This window comes from Orycteropus afer, unplaced genomic scaffold (genome assembly GCF_000298275.1).
Source record: "Orycteropus afer afer isolate SDZICR_OR568_19922 unplaced genomic scaffold, OryAfe1.0 scaffold00016, whole genome shotgun sequence".
NCBI lineage: Eukaryota > Metazoa > Chordata > Mammalia > Tubulidentata > Orycteropodidae > Orycteropus > Orycteropus afer.
Genome location: NW_006921603.1, coordinates 4,428,908 through 4,445,085, shown reverse-complemented (window position 1 = coordinate 4,445,085; position 16,178 = coordinate 4,428,908). Strand labels below are relative to the sequence as shown.

The 16,178-nt window shown below is 36.9% G+C and overlaps 1 protein-coding gene across 1 annotated transcript in view; it reads right to left on the bottom strand.

The window, feature by feature from the left end:
* BICC1 (BicC family RNA binding protein 1) overlaps window positions 1-16,178 on the bottom strand; it is a 367,817-nt gene that overhangs the window by 60,615 nt on the left and 291,024 nt on the right. The window contains 1 exon segment of the mRNA XM_007958861.1: window positions 14,838-14,858. Coding sequence (XP_007957052.1) covers window positions 14,838-14,858 — 21 coding nt within the window.

Genomic DNA, 16,178 nt, shown 5'->3' with positions numbered 1-16,178 from the left:
CCTTAAATCCACAAGACAGACCAATGGACAGAATTTATGTTATGCCAATTCTGAGTTTTTTTCACTTTTGTTTCAAGTTCCTTTTTTTTTTTTTTTTTTTTTAAGAAGAATCTTCACTTCTAAAACTGTCTAACCAAGACAGACATTAGCCAGGGCCGTCATGCCACAAATGTCAGGTCATCTCCACCTACCTCTGAAATATTTTCCTGCAGCCCCTAGGAAACCTATCAGTCATTTGGCAAGTAATTACAAAGTAGTATTGGCCAGTGCCCAACAACAGATAACCAAACTGTGGTATATACAAACAATGGAATACTCTGTAATGCTAAAGAATAATGTAGAATCTGCAAAACACTGCAGAGCGTGGGTGAACTTGGAGGACCTTATGCTGAGTGAAATAAGTCAATCACAGAAGGGCAAATATAGTATTAGTTCATTATTATAAAAATGTCAAAATTGTAAAAATTCAAGGAAAGGTTTACATATGGAAGGAAACTTTGTTGGTTACCAGGGGTAGGAGGGAACACTGCAAAAAAAAAAAAAAAGGCATTGACCCATGTCACTTTAGTTTTGTGTAGTTCATGGTACATAAATTATATTTCAATCAAATGGATTAAAAAAAAAAAAGTTGTTGTTATGTACCGTCGAGTCGGACCCGACTCATAGTGACCCTTCCTTGGGTTTCCGAGGCAGTATCACTACGGAAGTGGATTGCCCCATCTTCCTTCCGAGGAGTGGCTGGTGGGTTTGAACCATCAGCCTTCTGGTTAGCAGTCAAGTGCCTCAGGCACTATGCTAAAGTAGTATTGGACACTGAAAGAAGTACAACAGAAATTTAGAGAGAATAAGATCAGCTAAGAAAGCATGGCGGCCAATTTTTTTTTTTTTTTTTTTTAATATAAGGAAGTTTGCAAGCCTAGGTTTAGGATTTTGTCAAAGAGCCAATACATGTGAAGTATTAGAAGAGGCAAAACATCTAAGGACATTGCCTGACTGGACTCACATAGGGATAGGCCAGGAAAAGTCAGGTCACACAGACTGTATTTAACAGTTAGTAACTTTGACTCTGCAATCAGCTACTAATTTCCTTCATGTTGTGGTGAAGATATGTGGATCCCACAGTCATAACAATAAATTCTGAATCCCAATATAGTCATAAACAAGCTCTGTCACCCTGCAAAGTTTCTGAATCTCTAGAATACAATTTCTTTAAAAATTGCAGGAGTTTGGTTAGATCATTGCTATACTTTTTTTTATATATATAAATCTAAATTCCTTTGGTTTAAAACAGTGCTATAAAGTTCTTAAATCGAGCTGACCTGATAAACAACTTTACTTTCCAATTTTTTTTTTTTTTTAATCTCATGATAAGTAGCTCACCAAAAATAGCATAATTTAAAATGTTTCCAAGAACCTTAAGCTGCAGAGGTAAACAGAAACATGTCTAAAATAGCCATGTGCCGTGTGGCGGGGGGAAAGAGAAGCCTCTAAGCTGTGGTGACACATCCACAACTGGCTTCAGAGACAGCTGCCTTGGGCTTTCCTTTTGTTTTGCACACTCTAAGAATGTGCATTTTCGTATCAAAGTGAATGAAATGCATGTTCACCCCTCTGGCATTTCCTGAATAATGTGCTTTTAGGTATGAAACAAATGTGTTGACAGCCCCGTGTGGAGATGGGATTCTACTTCAAACCCTAGTTTGAGCCATGTCACAGCTCAAAATTACATGCCATCCAACATGCCTGCTCTTTTGATAACTTTTCCTTTAGCCTGGCAAATCAAGAGCAGTAAGTGAATTCAACTCACAGTCAACAGCCACAGTCTATATTTTCCTGTAAAACCAAAGAATTCTCCCCTGGACTCATGAAAAATAAAGTTTCCCTTTAAACAAAAACTTTGTACAGATCAAACAACATACCAATCTCTCTCTCTCTCTTTTTTTTTTTTAATGGACATATACACTTTTTTGAAAGACAGAGAAACCTGAGCTGACTCATTAAACCTGACTGGAAATGATTTTAAAAGAATGAAACAGGACAACAGGAAGATAATGCACTGTAGCCTTATTTTGTAGCCAGTAATATAGATTCCAGATTCTTTCAAGGAATGCTCTTTGACAACAAGAATGCCAATAAACTGAGCTAGAATGAAAGAGCAGAGAGTATATTTGGAGAGTAGATGGAAGAAGACACTATTTTCAGAGCTCAAACCATTCACATTTAAAGCAAAATACTGATGAACAGCTACAACATGTAGCTATGTTGTATCAGATGCTACACCTAGGTTAGAGAGTCGGAAAAAGCACCCATCTTTTGCCATCATTCTCTAAACTAATTCTGTTGTTTTAGGATGAGGATGAGACATAAAATCATCCTTACGTACCTTGTTTTAAAGTACTTACTAGCCAGCTAGAAAAGAAATGGAGTAGACAGTAGAATGTACAAAAGTAAATGTACTTTAAAAAACAAAAAACAAAAAAGCCTAATTTTCATGGAAAAAGGGCTCCCATCAGTATCCACAATCAGTCTGCAGACATGATGCTCCAGAGTAAATTACCATCAGCATTCCATTTGGCAGAATGGAAGCTAATACTCAACAGAAACAGAATATACTTGATGTGAGTGACATGAGTAAATCAAAAGGAAGAAAGGACAAGCTCCTTAAGATGTGTTTCATGTCAATTATTTGGCAATGACTGGAGATGGAGCACCCTCATCTCTAAGGCAATAAAGACTGCAGACAAGTTCTTCCAGAGGTACATTTACTACAGGGCGGAGCACCACGGACCTTTGATCAACTTGAGACAATCTGAAGCTAGGTTGAAGATAATTAAGAGCTTTTGCTAATGGAATACCAGTATTTCCAACATAATCAGTATTAAAAGACCTCAAAATACAATGATGCTTTGTTGCTATAATTGTCCTCTATCTTTCAACTTTAGGAGGAAATAAGGCATAAGGGGGAATGGGTCAACTGGGTACACGCCTCTTCTTTTAAGATTCCTATGTGCCTTGTCGGGAGCTCTGGTAGCGTAGTGGCTAAGGCACTTGACTGCCAACCAGAAGGCTGGTGGTTCAAACCCACCAGCCACTTCTCGGAAGGAAGGTTGGGCAATCCTACTTCCGTAGTGATACTGCCTCGGAAACCCAAGGAGGGGTCGCTATGAGTCAGGGCTGACTCGACGGCACATAACAACAACAACAACAACAATGTGCCTTGTCAAAGCTGTTTATTTAATCAGTTACAGGGACTCAGCAAAAAACCTAGAAATCATCTGAGAGAAGAAGGAGATGCTAACAAAGTATAAAGCAAAATCAAGGAGTACCAGATGAAATAAGCAGTAACAGATGTACTTAAGGAGTGTGAGAATTGGAAAAGGGTAAACTACTTTATCTTATAAACCCCCTTATCTTAAGCAATGTAAACTTAACTTCATGTGTAATTGCAGAGTTGCTGTTCAGGTAGGAGAGCAGAAAAAATTCAAACCACAAAAGAAACCTGGCCTTGGAATATGGAGGATAGAAAAAGAAACTAAAAGCACAAAGCCTAATTCACTTAGTTTCCTGTAGTCACTGGCATGAGTTCTCTATATTCCAGAGACAAGGAAGAAGATTCTGGGAGGGGTGGAAAGAAGAGGAAAGGAAACCAAGTACCAGGAGGAACTCTGGGATCTCAGAATGGTTTGCTAACACTTTGCAGAAGCATAGTTAGTACTAGATTACTGCAACAGAGGGTATTCACAACCAATCCCAAACCACATCCAGTGATAAGCCAAGGACCCAGAATGAGTGAAGAAGAACACGTAAAAGAAAGCAAAGCTGAATAGTGACCCTCTGGAATAGAAAAGAAATCCCCAGTCTGACGCTCAACATGGGGACGAGGACCATGCCAGGATAAAACATCCCTGGAAACTGAGATAACAGCAAGTTATGCAAGAATCTCTAGAAGCCAGAAGAGACTATCTTCATTCCTTCTCCAAGGAATACTGATGTTCGCAGTGTCCACAACAGGTCTCAGAGGTATGGCCTGTAGTCTAAACCCAAAGTGCTGTAATCTGTGGGTGCGACAGTTTGTTCCTTTTTACAACAGCTGGGACTATTCACAAAAAATCTTAATACATGACTGCTGGTTGCCATTACAGAGTAAGTAACCATGTGTTTAAAGGTTCACAAATATTAGACTAGCAAAGTGCCATGAACAAAGAGATGACTACATCGTACCACATACATAATCTTTTTTTGTTATATATCTAGCCTACTAAGAGAAGAAATTTAAGAAACCCCCAAATTCTGTCTTTTGAGGATACTTGAGGCAAAATTAAGATTGTACCTAGGAAACAGCAAAACTCTCAGGAATTCAGTTCTAAAAATAACTTACTAGATTGAGGCTAGAAGCTCTGGTGGCGTAGTGCCTAAGGCATTTGATTGCTAACCAGAAGGCTGGTGCTTCAAACCCACCAGCCACTCCATAGAAGGAAGATTGGGCAATCTACTTCTGTAGTGATACCACCTCGACAAACCAAGGAGGGCTCGCTATGAGTCGGATCCAACTCAACAGCAGTGAGTTTAGGTTGAGGTTGGCATTAAAATTCTCCACCTTTCTCAACTTTGTTATAAGATCTAGTGAGAAAGTTTTATATGTTATCTTTAAGAGCAGCGAATTATGGACTAACTTATCCTGGGTGTTAATTATGTTTCAAGCTTGTTTATGATCTCAAGAAAGTTAGCAATTTTCAAAAACTAAGAAGTGTCTAATTTTAGGTAAATTTATCATTCTGAAAATGTCTGTCTGCAAGTCCTTTCTTATTTCCACTTTTTAATTAATTAACAGCCATTAACCATTTTTATGAAGCCATACACACCAGGAACAATAATTATACCCTTCCCCTAACTGTATATTATTTCTCTCTCCCATATCTTCTGGTAGCTGTTTCCCATAGCAGGAACCAAGGGTCTTAATATCTCAGTTCTAAGCAATTTACAGTTTTTTGGGGGAGTGGGGGTTGGGGACAATTAAAATTGTTAAATAACACCTTCAAAATTTTCCTAAAAAAATTAAAATATCTAAAGTTTCCTTGAGGCCTAACAATTTCTAAAATGGGTCTCACCAACCTAACACCTATCTGAAGATACTACTTTGGCTTAAAATCTTCATAAAAATTTGACAATTCAGTATTTTAAAACTGGATTTTATTCTAAGAAAAAGATGGCATGGGGTTCTCACCAAAAATCACAAAAAATAAACATCCTCTCATTAGTTAGTTAAGGGCAACCATTTATTCTCATCTTTTCTAACATGAGGTGCTCTGGTGGCATAGAGCCTAAGGTTTTTGACTGCTAACCAGAAGGCTGGTGGTTCAAACCCACCAGCCACTCCTCAGAAGATTAGGCAATCTACTTCCGTAGAGATACCACCTTGGAAATCCAAGGAGGGGTTGCTATGAGTCAGAATCGACTCGACAGCAGTTGAGTTTGGTTTGGTTTTGGTTTTTCTAACAAGAAAGATACTCTTCTTAAACAAAATTTTTCTCTACAAAGAGTTTCTCTCTCTCTCTCTCTCTCTCTGTATACACACACATACACACACACACCCCTCAAATTCTCCTATAGGAAAATGGAAAGAACATGGATAAGTAATTCAAAAAGCAAGAATGATCAATAAAGTTCAACCTTACTAAAAAGTCATTTTTTATTTATTTTATTTATTTAGTTATAAATAAAGATTTTAAAAATTATAAGAAAAAGACATAATTAAATAATATGTTGTTGGTAAAATGAAAACTGGTATAAAACTTCTGGAAAGTAATTTGAAATATTAAAGAATCAGAATACCATGATTTTATTTTAAGGATATACATATATGCAGAGGAAAAAAAAAGAAAATAAATTAAGTTAATTAATTAGTTCTAAGTAGTAGAGTTCTGGATAATTTTCATTTTATTTTATGCTTCAAAGCTTTTCTGTTATTTTCTTCAATGAACAAGTACAGCATTTATAATGTGGGGAAAAAAATGCCAATACCCTAAAAGAAGATTATCTGTATCCAAAAAGCTTGAGAAAATCAATTCACTCTAAATTCATCTCTATACCTTAAAACAAAACGTAGTTAAGTGTGAACGTCTCTGTTTTCCAAGTACAGTATTTCAAGAAGAACACCCTTAAAAGTTTGAAACCTTTAAATGTTAAGGATCCTGACAGTGCTTTCTCAATGAGACAAAAAAATTCCTTCTTCCTCATCCACAACTCTGTCAGGCTTTCTGCCATGCAGTTTCTCAAATTTCTGTCTTTTTATTTGTTGTGTCCTTACCCATAATATTTTATTAACATACCTTGGCTCTGAACACAGGCTTCCCCAGTGAAGCTGCAACACGAATACATAATGATGGGGTTAAGCACAGTTGAAAGATATTGTTGGAACAGACTCCAAGTAGTTGGTGAAGGCCATATGTTTATGGCCACCGACTACAGGCAGAATTCTTTCAAACATTCACGGCCACATCTCTTTTTCCTTCCGCAATGGTTTCCAAAATAAATGGAAATAAGAGAAATTCTGGTAGTGGGGTATAGTGTTCTTTCTTGAAAGAATTCTCCAAGCAAGGACATTTAGAAAAGCAGTCTAGGAGCTCTGGTAGCATAGTGCCTAAGGCACTTGACTGCTAACCAGAAGGCTGGTGGTTCAAACCCACCTGCCACTCCTCGGAAGGAAGGCTGAGCAATCTACTTCCATAGTGATACTGCCTCAGAAACACAAGGAAGGGTCGCTATGAGTCGGGGTGGACTCGATGGCAAATAACAACAACCACAACATTTACATATCATTCTCAGGGTGTGATTAAGCGACTCATCAATGTAAGCAAACAACCTCAAAAGGCAGTGCCCTCATAACAAATAGTTCACCAGGAATGCAACTAACAAGATCCTTTATTTGTCTTCTCAGTAGAGAAGTCCAAGATTTTGAAGTTGTAGCAGACATTGTACTGGTGAAGCTCCGTTTGCCCCAGCTCTATTCTCTGCCTTCTCCCTGCCCTGACTGATGACCAGGAAGCTGAACCAGTGCCTTGGTAGAAGCCACATCACTGTGACTACAGTCTCCACTGGGCAGTCTCTTGCTACAGTTCCCCTTCCCACTGGGCTCCCTAATACGGTGTGCTCTTCTTGTCCCTTCAGCTCTTAGGTGATAATGGCTTCCAGATTGCTAGCTTTGGGGGCTCATGTGATCTATCAATAAGCATTTGTCCCCTTTGCCACATCCACTCCTCTGTAAGGAGCCTCTTTGTTAGAGTTTCTTATTTAAATTGTTTGGAGTTAATTATCTTTTCTGTTAGACCATGACCTTTCCTTTCTCAAAGAGAAAATGTGCAGGGAACTGGAGGTTGTGAAGTGAGAGAACTCCACATTCAATATTTGTGCTGGTCTCTTTACTCCAGAAAAGGATAAGCTTTTAGTAGGTGGATTCTATGCATCATATAGGTTAAAAATCACATTCCTTATTTTGAAAGAAGTTATTACTTTTATGTATTATTCAAAATTTCACAATAGTGGTAAAAAATCACTAGTATAGCTTTTCTCTTTGTTTTCTTCTCTTTACATATATTTTCACACAAGAGATATGCAAATGAATTTTCATTATACAATCATAGTTATTCTGGGACATTACTGGGAATATCTTGGCACCTTCAGATGCTCCTTGATAAATGTCTGTTGTAATGTTTATAGGACCTTTGAGAAATATGCATGCATTCAGCAGCATTTTTGAAATTTCTTAATGTAATATTTTTCTTGGATTTTATACAAGCTTTTACCTCTAAAGGCATTTGTTTGTGTTCCCCACCAAAAAAAAAATTATATATAGGTACATATTTTGCCAACTCCCAATTTATTGAAGTGAGATTATCGTAACCATTAAATCATTCTAAAGTCAGAACATCTTACTGGGAGGAGGCACCTATGGTCTTCACGGAGTCTGTGAATCTGCCCATAATTGCATTCAAAGACTGTGCATCAGCAAATTTTTTGTGCGTGGATCCACAAATTCTTAAAAAGAGTGCTGTCCCTCCTCCCTCCACAATGTTAAGACTTCTTGGTCTAAGCAGTATAGAACTTTATGAAGACATTAGAGAGTATGTTTTAAAATACTTCCAGGATTTAACTCTGGTTTGACATTACTGAAAGCTGACATTTATCTTTTATAAAATCTATGCATAAATTTTCAATAATTATGTATATTTTAAACAAAAAATTTAGAAATTATATTTAATAAGCATTTATTGACACAGGGCTCTGGCCAGTCCCTGGGGGAATAAATAAGGTTCATATATCCTGGATGCTTAGTTGTTTTTCATTTTTTTTTAAGTGATTTTTTTTGGACAGTTTTTTTTTTTTTTTTTAATTACATTCCTCTCAATAAAGGTAATTTGTTCCATGTAAACTAATTTTCCTTTTATTTTTTTCAACAATCATATTTTTAGAATAATTTTGGCAATTATATGTAAAACCAGAATGCTAACCAATAAAGATGACACCACGTTTTATTTATCATAACTTTTAGTCACTATAAGAGACACAGGAAAAGACACTAACAAACAAAAGAAAGGAAGGTTTGTGAGAGAAGTCACAATTGGAGCTGTTGATTAATTCCTTCTCTCTCTTAAAAACTCCTACCTACTTTGTTGGAGTGAAAAATCCTGCAACTGTTATCCATCTGCTACAGAAATAGATCTTCAATCTGTAGATGATATGAAATCTTATCTCAGAATCTATCTCAACTCCTTGAATTATATCAAGGAACTTCAAGTCCAGTCTGAACATTAAGTTCTAGTCTTCTCTTACTCCTTCCATCAAGGTTCATGAAGTGGCCATTTTGAGCCGGGTACAGCCAATCAACTAGAGTCATGGTGAAGTTCACCAATGGTCCATGCCAGTAAAATGATCACAGATTTAAAGACTTCTCACTCTAGGCATGCTCTCTTCTATATAAAATTCTTTCTGAACTGATATCTAGATTGTCAAGATATTTTAGTGACAGAAAGTGAACTGTTTTACCAACAAGCAAAAGTTAGCTATTAAAAATTATTTCCTTACAACCACTTCTGTCATCATAAACCTTCAATGACTCCTCATCCTTACAGACTTATGAGTTCACACTATTTGCTGTGATCTTCAAAGCTCTCATGTTCAGCTTTCTCTTCCACTATTTCCCTTTGTATACTCTGTACTACAAACAAACAAACAAACAAAAACCATTCACTGTTTCACCAAAATGTCCTATGATTTCCTATCTTCATGCCTCTGTGTACACTATTATCTCAGCTTCAAACTATCAGATAGTGCACTGCTCCAACTTCTGGCTCTGTCTATTCATTCCTCACCATCTTAAGGTCAACCCAAATGCCATGTTTTGGCAGATCCCTCTAAGCATGAAGTAAATCTTCACCTCTCCTGGCTTCCCATAATCCTCCCTAGTCCTCTAATAACCTCTATTATGTGCAACCCTATCATCTATATACATTCTATCTTCTTTTTAATCTGTAGGAGCCTTGATCTGATGGGAGACACTTTGACAATTTCTTACATTTGCTATAGAACCTAATATTTACTGACACTTACAATATAAACATTAGATAACTATCTGCATTTCACAAGCATGACTGATATCTGCTTCCCATTGTTTTCATACATTTGTCCCTTGTTCCTTCACACTCCCTGTGCCATGGTTCTCTGACAGTCCTCAAACAGCCATCATTCAAAAAACCTTCATGGTGATTCAATGGTTTTTAGCACACCTATGAAAAGGTGAAGCCTTTATAGACATGTAGCTTTTACATATGCTGTTGGATTTGTAATTTACAGGCTTGGCACACACTGTTCTAATGACATGTCCATCCACTTCCCACCTTCATTTTCTCTTTGATGTACATGCCATATAAAATCTCTTTCCTTCACTTTTTTTTACAACAGCCATCATTACGTTCTAGACCATATTCTCTTTGGACAAATATCTAGCTTTCCCTCAGCTGCTCCTTCTGTGAACTGATTCTAAGCCAGGAAACTAATTTTTGAATTTCCAGTGCCTTGTACAGGTTATGGAATAAAGTAGGTGTTCAACACATATAGACAGTTGTGAAGATTAAATAATATTAAGTGGGATAACATAACAAACTTATTAGCACAGTGTCTCTGACATAGTGAGTACTCCACACCATTAGCTATGAGTCTCTTGGTGGCATAAATGACTGTTTGACCACTAGCTGAAAGGTTAGCTGTTTGAACTTACCTAGACTTGACTGCTAACCAGACTACAATAGGAATTCTAAAATCTGAAAATTACTAAACCAAAAAAAAAAAAAAAAAAACCTCACTGCCACTGAGTTGGTTCCAACTCATAAGACTAACATTATTAATCTTTATTATAATTAGAGGTGCCAGTATAATTCAAGGGTGCTCTGGTGGCATAGTGCCCAAGGCATTTGATGCTAATCAGATGGTTGGTGGTTCAAATCCACCAGCCACTTCTTGGAAGGAATCTACTTCCGTAGAGATCCCACCTCAGAAACCCAAGGAGGGGTCGCTATGAGTTGGATCCAACTCCACGGCAGTGGGTTTGGATATTTTGGTTTAAGGTCTGTGGTGGTTCAGTGGTAGAATTGTCACCTTTCATGGGAAACCAGGATTTGAATCCCAGCCAGTGCACCTCACACACACAGCCACCACTCAACTGTCAGTGGATGCTTGCTTGCTATTGCGATGTTGAACAGGTTTCAGCAGAGCTTCTAGACTAAGATGGATCAGGAGGAAAAGCCTGGGGATCTACTTCTGAAAATCCTATGGATCACAGCAGTACTATTTGCAATGATGGGGGCGATGTAGGACTGGGCAACATTTGGTTCCTTGGTATGTGGGGTCACCATGGGGGCTGACTCCCCAGCTGTTAACAGCAACAACAAATATAGTATATAGCATACTATATAATATACCGTATTACTATACTACAACAAGCTAATATATGCTATCTCTACCACTGGAATTGCTAGCATAAAGACCTAGTATCTCTTCAATTCACATTTTTTCACAATAGAGCCTCTCGATGATACTTACATATTTTAAATAATACATAAAAAGGGTATTAAGCAAAACTTAAAAAATTAAACTAGGTCATATCTGCTATAGATCATAAAAGGTTACTTAGAAAATTTTTATGGAATCTTCATTTTGCAAGAATAATTAAAAACTTAAGAACTAGTTTAGATAGCTTTGAATGAACATATAATAAAGACATGAAGTTGAATCATCTTTCAGTTCTACTTTCAAGCTTTTCAAACGTTCATACTAATAAGTATGAAAGTCTCCAACCCACACTATTTTAATATTTCCTATTTTACAGTCCACTTTTGGGTATTTAAGCTCTAACTTTGAAACATTTTGTGCTGTTCTTACCTCCCTACCTACAAAAATGTCAGTATCATATACTTAGTGAAGTACATGATTAAGTAAAAAATAAAAAGTCATCAATATTCACAATATATTTTCCAAAGAAAAATAACAACTATTTAGTTTTTTAGTACAGAATTATTTCTATAAATACAGGTCAATAGATATTTTTAAATTGAAGAACATAATGGACATGGTACTTACATAAATAATAGTATACAATTCTTCCCTAATTAAATACGGGCAGAAAAAGAGGAATTGCTTTGAAAATAATAGGTTTTTATTACTGAAAAGATATCTTACTAGCCTCCTTCAGTTCTTTTATAATATTTTATTTACATCACTAAAAAATAGAAATGTATATGTTAAGAAATAAAGCATTTTCCTGCGCCCCCACCAATAACTCTCCCCATTTCAAGAGGGGAACAACAAAACAAAAACATAGCCTCATGGGGTCATTCTTCTACTATATTATTTCATCAACCTCCAGCTTCCCTGCCAGCCAGTGCTCCTGCCATCCCCTCTACAATATCCAAGGCTAGATTTGGGCTTAATCTGGTTCACGGATTGTTTTCTCTTGGAACATTATACAGCATGAACCACTTCTGTAATGACCAGACACTAGGCAGCAATATAACTGGACAGGAGTACCGTTGTTCTGCCAGGAACTATCAAGACTCAAACCAGCAGGAGACAGCTTCAGGGGTGATTAAGAATGGAACTGAGCCAAAGGGGAATAATTTCTGTGCTGCTTCCAAAAACACAGTGCATACTCTAGAATGTGCTAATGGTATTGTGGAGTAGGAAGGTTTCATTTGCCCTTATGGAATAACTTTATTGTGTGCCTGGAAAGAGAGGGTATCTGGATTCCCCGGCATCTTGTAATGGACCTATAACACCTGTTTTTGACGATTAATTTTTCTAATAAACTTAATTTTTTAGAACAGGTTTAGGTTTACAGAAAGTTGAGCAGAAAGCACAGAGAGTTCCCACATGCCCCCTCTGCCCCTGCTCATTATATCTCCTTTTATTAGTATCTTGCATTGGTGTGGTACATTTGTTACAACTGATAAACTAGTATTTATACATTGTTGCTGTTGTTGTTATGTGCTGTCAGTAGAACCCAACTCATAGTGACCCCTCCATGGGTTTCCAAGACGGTGTCACTACTGAAGTAGATTGCCCAACCTTCCTTCAGAGTTTGAACCACCAGCCTTCTGGTTAGCAGTGAAGTGCCTTAGGTACTATGCTACTAGAGCTCCCAATATTTATATATTAGTTTATTTTAATAAATATTAAAATGATAAACATTTTAATAAATATTAAAATAAACTAATTAAAAATTAGTTTATTAAAATAAATATTAAAGATTTATTATTAAATAATAAATATTAAATGTTAGTAACTAAAGTCAACTGTTTACAGTTAGGGTTCACTCTTTGTGTTCTACATTTCTACAGGCTTTGACAAATGCATGTTATGTATCCACCATCACAGCATCATATACAATAGCTTCTATTCTATATGGAATACACCCCACCTACAGAATCTGCTGTGCTCCTTCTCTTCACCCTTCTCTCCTTCCCAATACTGATTAAATTTTAATAGGACTGTTTTCTTTTAATGGTATTGGCATTAGTTTTTCTAAAATGAATATTAATAGGTGTAGAATTATTAGAAGTATTCATTTTGAGCAAGAGAAAAAGATCTTCTTTAAAAAATTTTCCCTGAGTCCTTAACTCACAATCCAAAATATATGCTTTGCCCTATCTGGAATTGTTGCTTAAATTTTCAAAAATTATTATTATGGGATTGTCATATCATCAATAGAGTATACATTTCAGGATTCACACTGGGACCCTGCTGAGGACAACCTTGCTAATGTGAGCTTCATTAATTCAGACGATGAAAAGTTCTGAGCTAGGCTTGGGTTTACCTTGACTTTGGATATGAAGAAAGTGCTTGATAAGTAAATGAATGTGAACAAAAGTGTTTGGACAAGAGAGATATGTTTCAAATTTCAGCAGGTACTTTGGAAGTCTAATTTACACACATTTAATTGACATGCTACCTATAAAATCATAGTAACTATTCATTAAACTGGTCTCCGAAGGAATAGTAGGCCATAATTTGGTTATGTAATCCAAACGAGGGTAAGAAAACCTTCTAATAAAAACACTTAGACTTAAAATTTTCCCTAATTAGTATCGACATCACCTTGATTTTTCCAAGTTACTTATGATTCACTAAAATGTTTCTTCTCATAAAATCTATTGATTATTCTCATAAAAGCTGATGAGTTTGTACAGGTTTATTATTCCATCTTTATCCCTTCAGTGTTCCTGAATTTCAGTCCAATGATTTTATATTTACCTCCACCAGGCAAGGATAAAGAAAATGAGAGGCATAAAACTTAAGCCAGCTGTTTTCCTGTTTCACAAGGAAGAAAGTGGGAAATGTCCAAGATAGGGGAAACAAAGTAAATTACTGATCAATTTCAAGGCTTTGTGTTTGTCTTCCCTGGACTCCAGAATGGGTTTTAGACTTACTCAGAACTTTCTTTCTGCTACATCAGCACATATACAGGAACCACCTTCACTTTCTATATGCTTTCTCTGCCTCAATTATTTAGTTCTTTTGTTTTTTCTCACACTAGTCAATTTCAGGTCCTGTTTTTTGCACACCTTCTATGTTAATGGATCTCTCTGCCAATGAGGTGTCCAGAACAAACTACAGCATTTCAAGTACAGATTTTCTCCATAGTCATATAAACCAGATTTTTTCCACTTCTGCTGCTCAGTCTAAAGTCTCTGGGTATATAAGCTGATTGATTATGGATCCCTAATGAGAGAATGAGATATGTTTCTGACAATTCACCATTATTTCTAGCTCTTTGTTTTATTATTGTCTAAATATACAAAATCCTAAATGTAGGCAGCTGATTATTATCAGAGTAATTTAAGTATGAGTCCTGGTTCTACCCATGTGAACTCAGTTTCTTCATTTGTCAAATGGTCTTTATAACACTGCCTTTTTCATAGTAAATGCTTAGTAAATCTTAGTACATGTTCTTGCACCTGCACTTTCTAGGGGCCCCAAAACAGCACTAAACTTGCAGCAATTCATGACTGTGAGTCTTCACTTGATATTCCTTCTCCATCTCTTTTCTTGCTTTCTCTGCCTCTACCTTTAGAGATGTGGTTCCCAGGGTACTTCTTTGGGCAGTCTTCTTTTCCTCATGTCTTTTGTCCGGGTAGTCCACCTATATTTATAGCTTTCACTACCACCTAATCCAACTACTCCTCATTTATCAAGATGGTTAGGTTCCAAAGACCAAGTCATTATGCAAAAATGGAGGATGACTACTCATTATAGAACTGCCAAATCACATCAGTCCATAATTGCCAAACCACTGAGAATGACAGACCAGCCTAGATGACACAGAACACTAACTATCACAGCTAGTGTTACTCTCACCTTGCATCTTGACATTCGTTACTGCCAGATATGCATCGTTAATGTGCTAAATATCAAATAGTAGATGTTTTACTATTGTCCTAAGTGTGAAATATCAGACAACGCGATAGTTGGCAAGTGTGGAATAGGTGTACTGATGCTTTCCAATTCTATTTCTCCAGCTTTAGTCTCTCTTCTGAGCTTCCCAGCTATAGTTCCAGCTGCCTACTGAACAATGCTCATGTCCTCACACTCTTTCATTTCAACATGCCAGAACCACAATCAATTATTGTTCTCTCTTGAGAGAAATGAGGATCCCCAAAGTTTAGCAACATGCTTGTGCAAAAGTATTTCAAAAGTTGACAGGTCACCAACACATGACTGTCTTTTACATCATTACAAACACTGGTTGGTACTCTATTAAACTCTTGGATCTCTACCACGTGGGAGTATGGGCTGGTGTGGTGGTATCCATTATTAGGAATCACTATACTTATTTTTTTTCTTTGAATGATTCCCAAATGTATTGGGTCTACTTAACTTGCATGTTGCTATGATGCTAGGAGCTATGCCACTGGTTTTTCAAATACCAGCAGGGTCATTCACAGTGAACCAGATTCAGCAGAACTTCTAGACTAAAGCAGACCAGGCAGAAAGGCCTGGAGATCTGCTTCAGAAACTTAGCTCATGAAAGCATTTGGATCACAAGGTAACATTATCAAACTCAGGAGGAATCGGTCATAGAGAAAGACATCATGCTTGGTGAAGCAGAGGGCCAATGAGGGTGAAGGAGACCCTTGGTGACGTGGACTAGGACCACAGCTGCAATGATGGACTCACATCTTCTGGGGATTGTGAAAATGACACAGGATAGGCAGTATTTTGTTCAGTTGTACATAAGGTTGTCATAAGTCAGACTCAACTCAATGGCAGCTATCTATCTATGAAAACATTTTCTTTTTCTACCTAAACCACATTTAACTATTCATTTGTGATAGTGTGTTAGGAAAAGCTCAGGACCATACTTTCATGGTTTTAAATCACTTTTAAAGGTTTACCAATCCATGCTATCAACTACGGTAGCTAACAGTGCCTTAGCAGCATTTAAAATAAAGAAAGGATAAAAAACATTAAACAGTAATTTTCTCCCATAGTCTCTAATATTTTAAAAGTTACTACTATATCTTTTGGGAGCTCTGGTAGCATAGTGCTTAAGGCATTTGACTGCTAACCAGAAGGCTGGTGGTTCAAACCCACCAGCCACTCCTCGGAAGGAAGGTTGGGCAATCTACTTC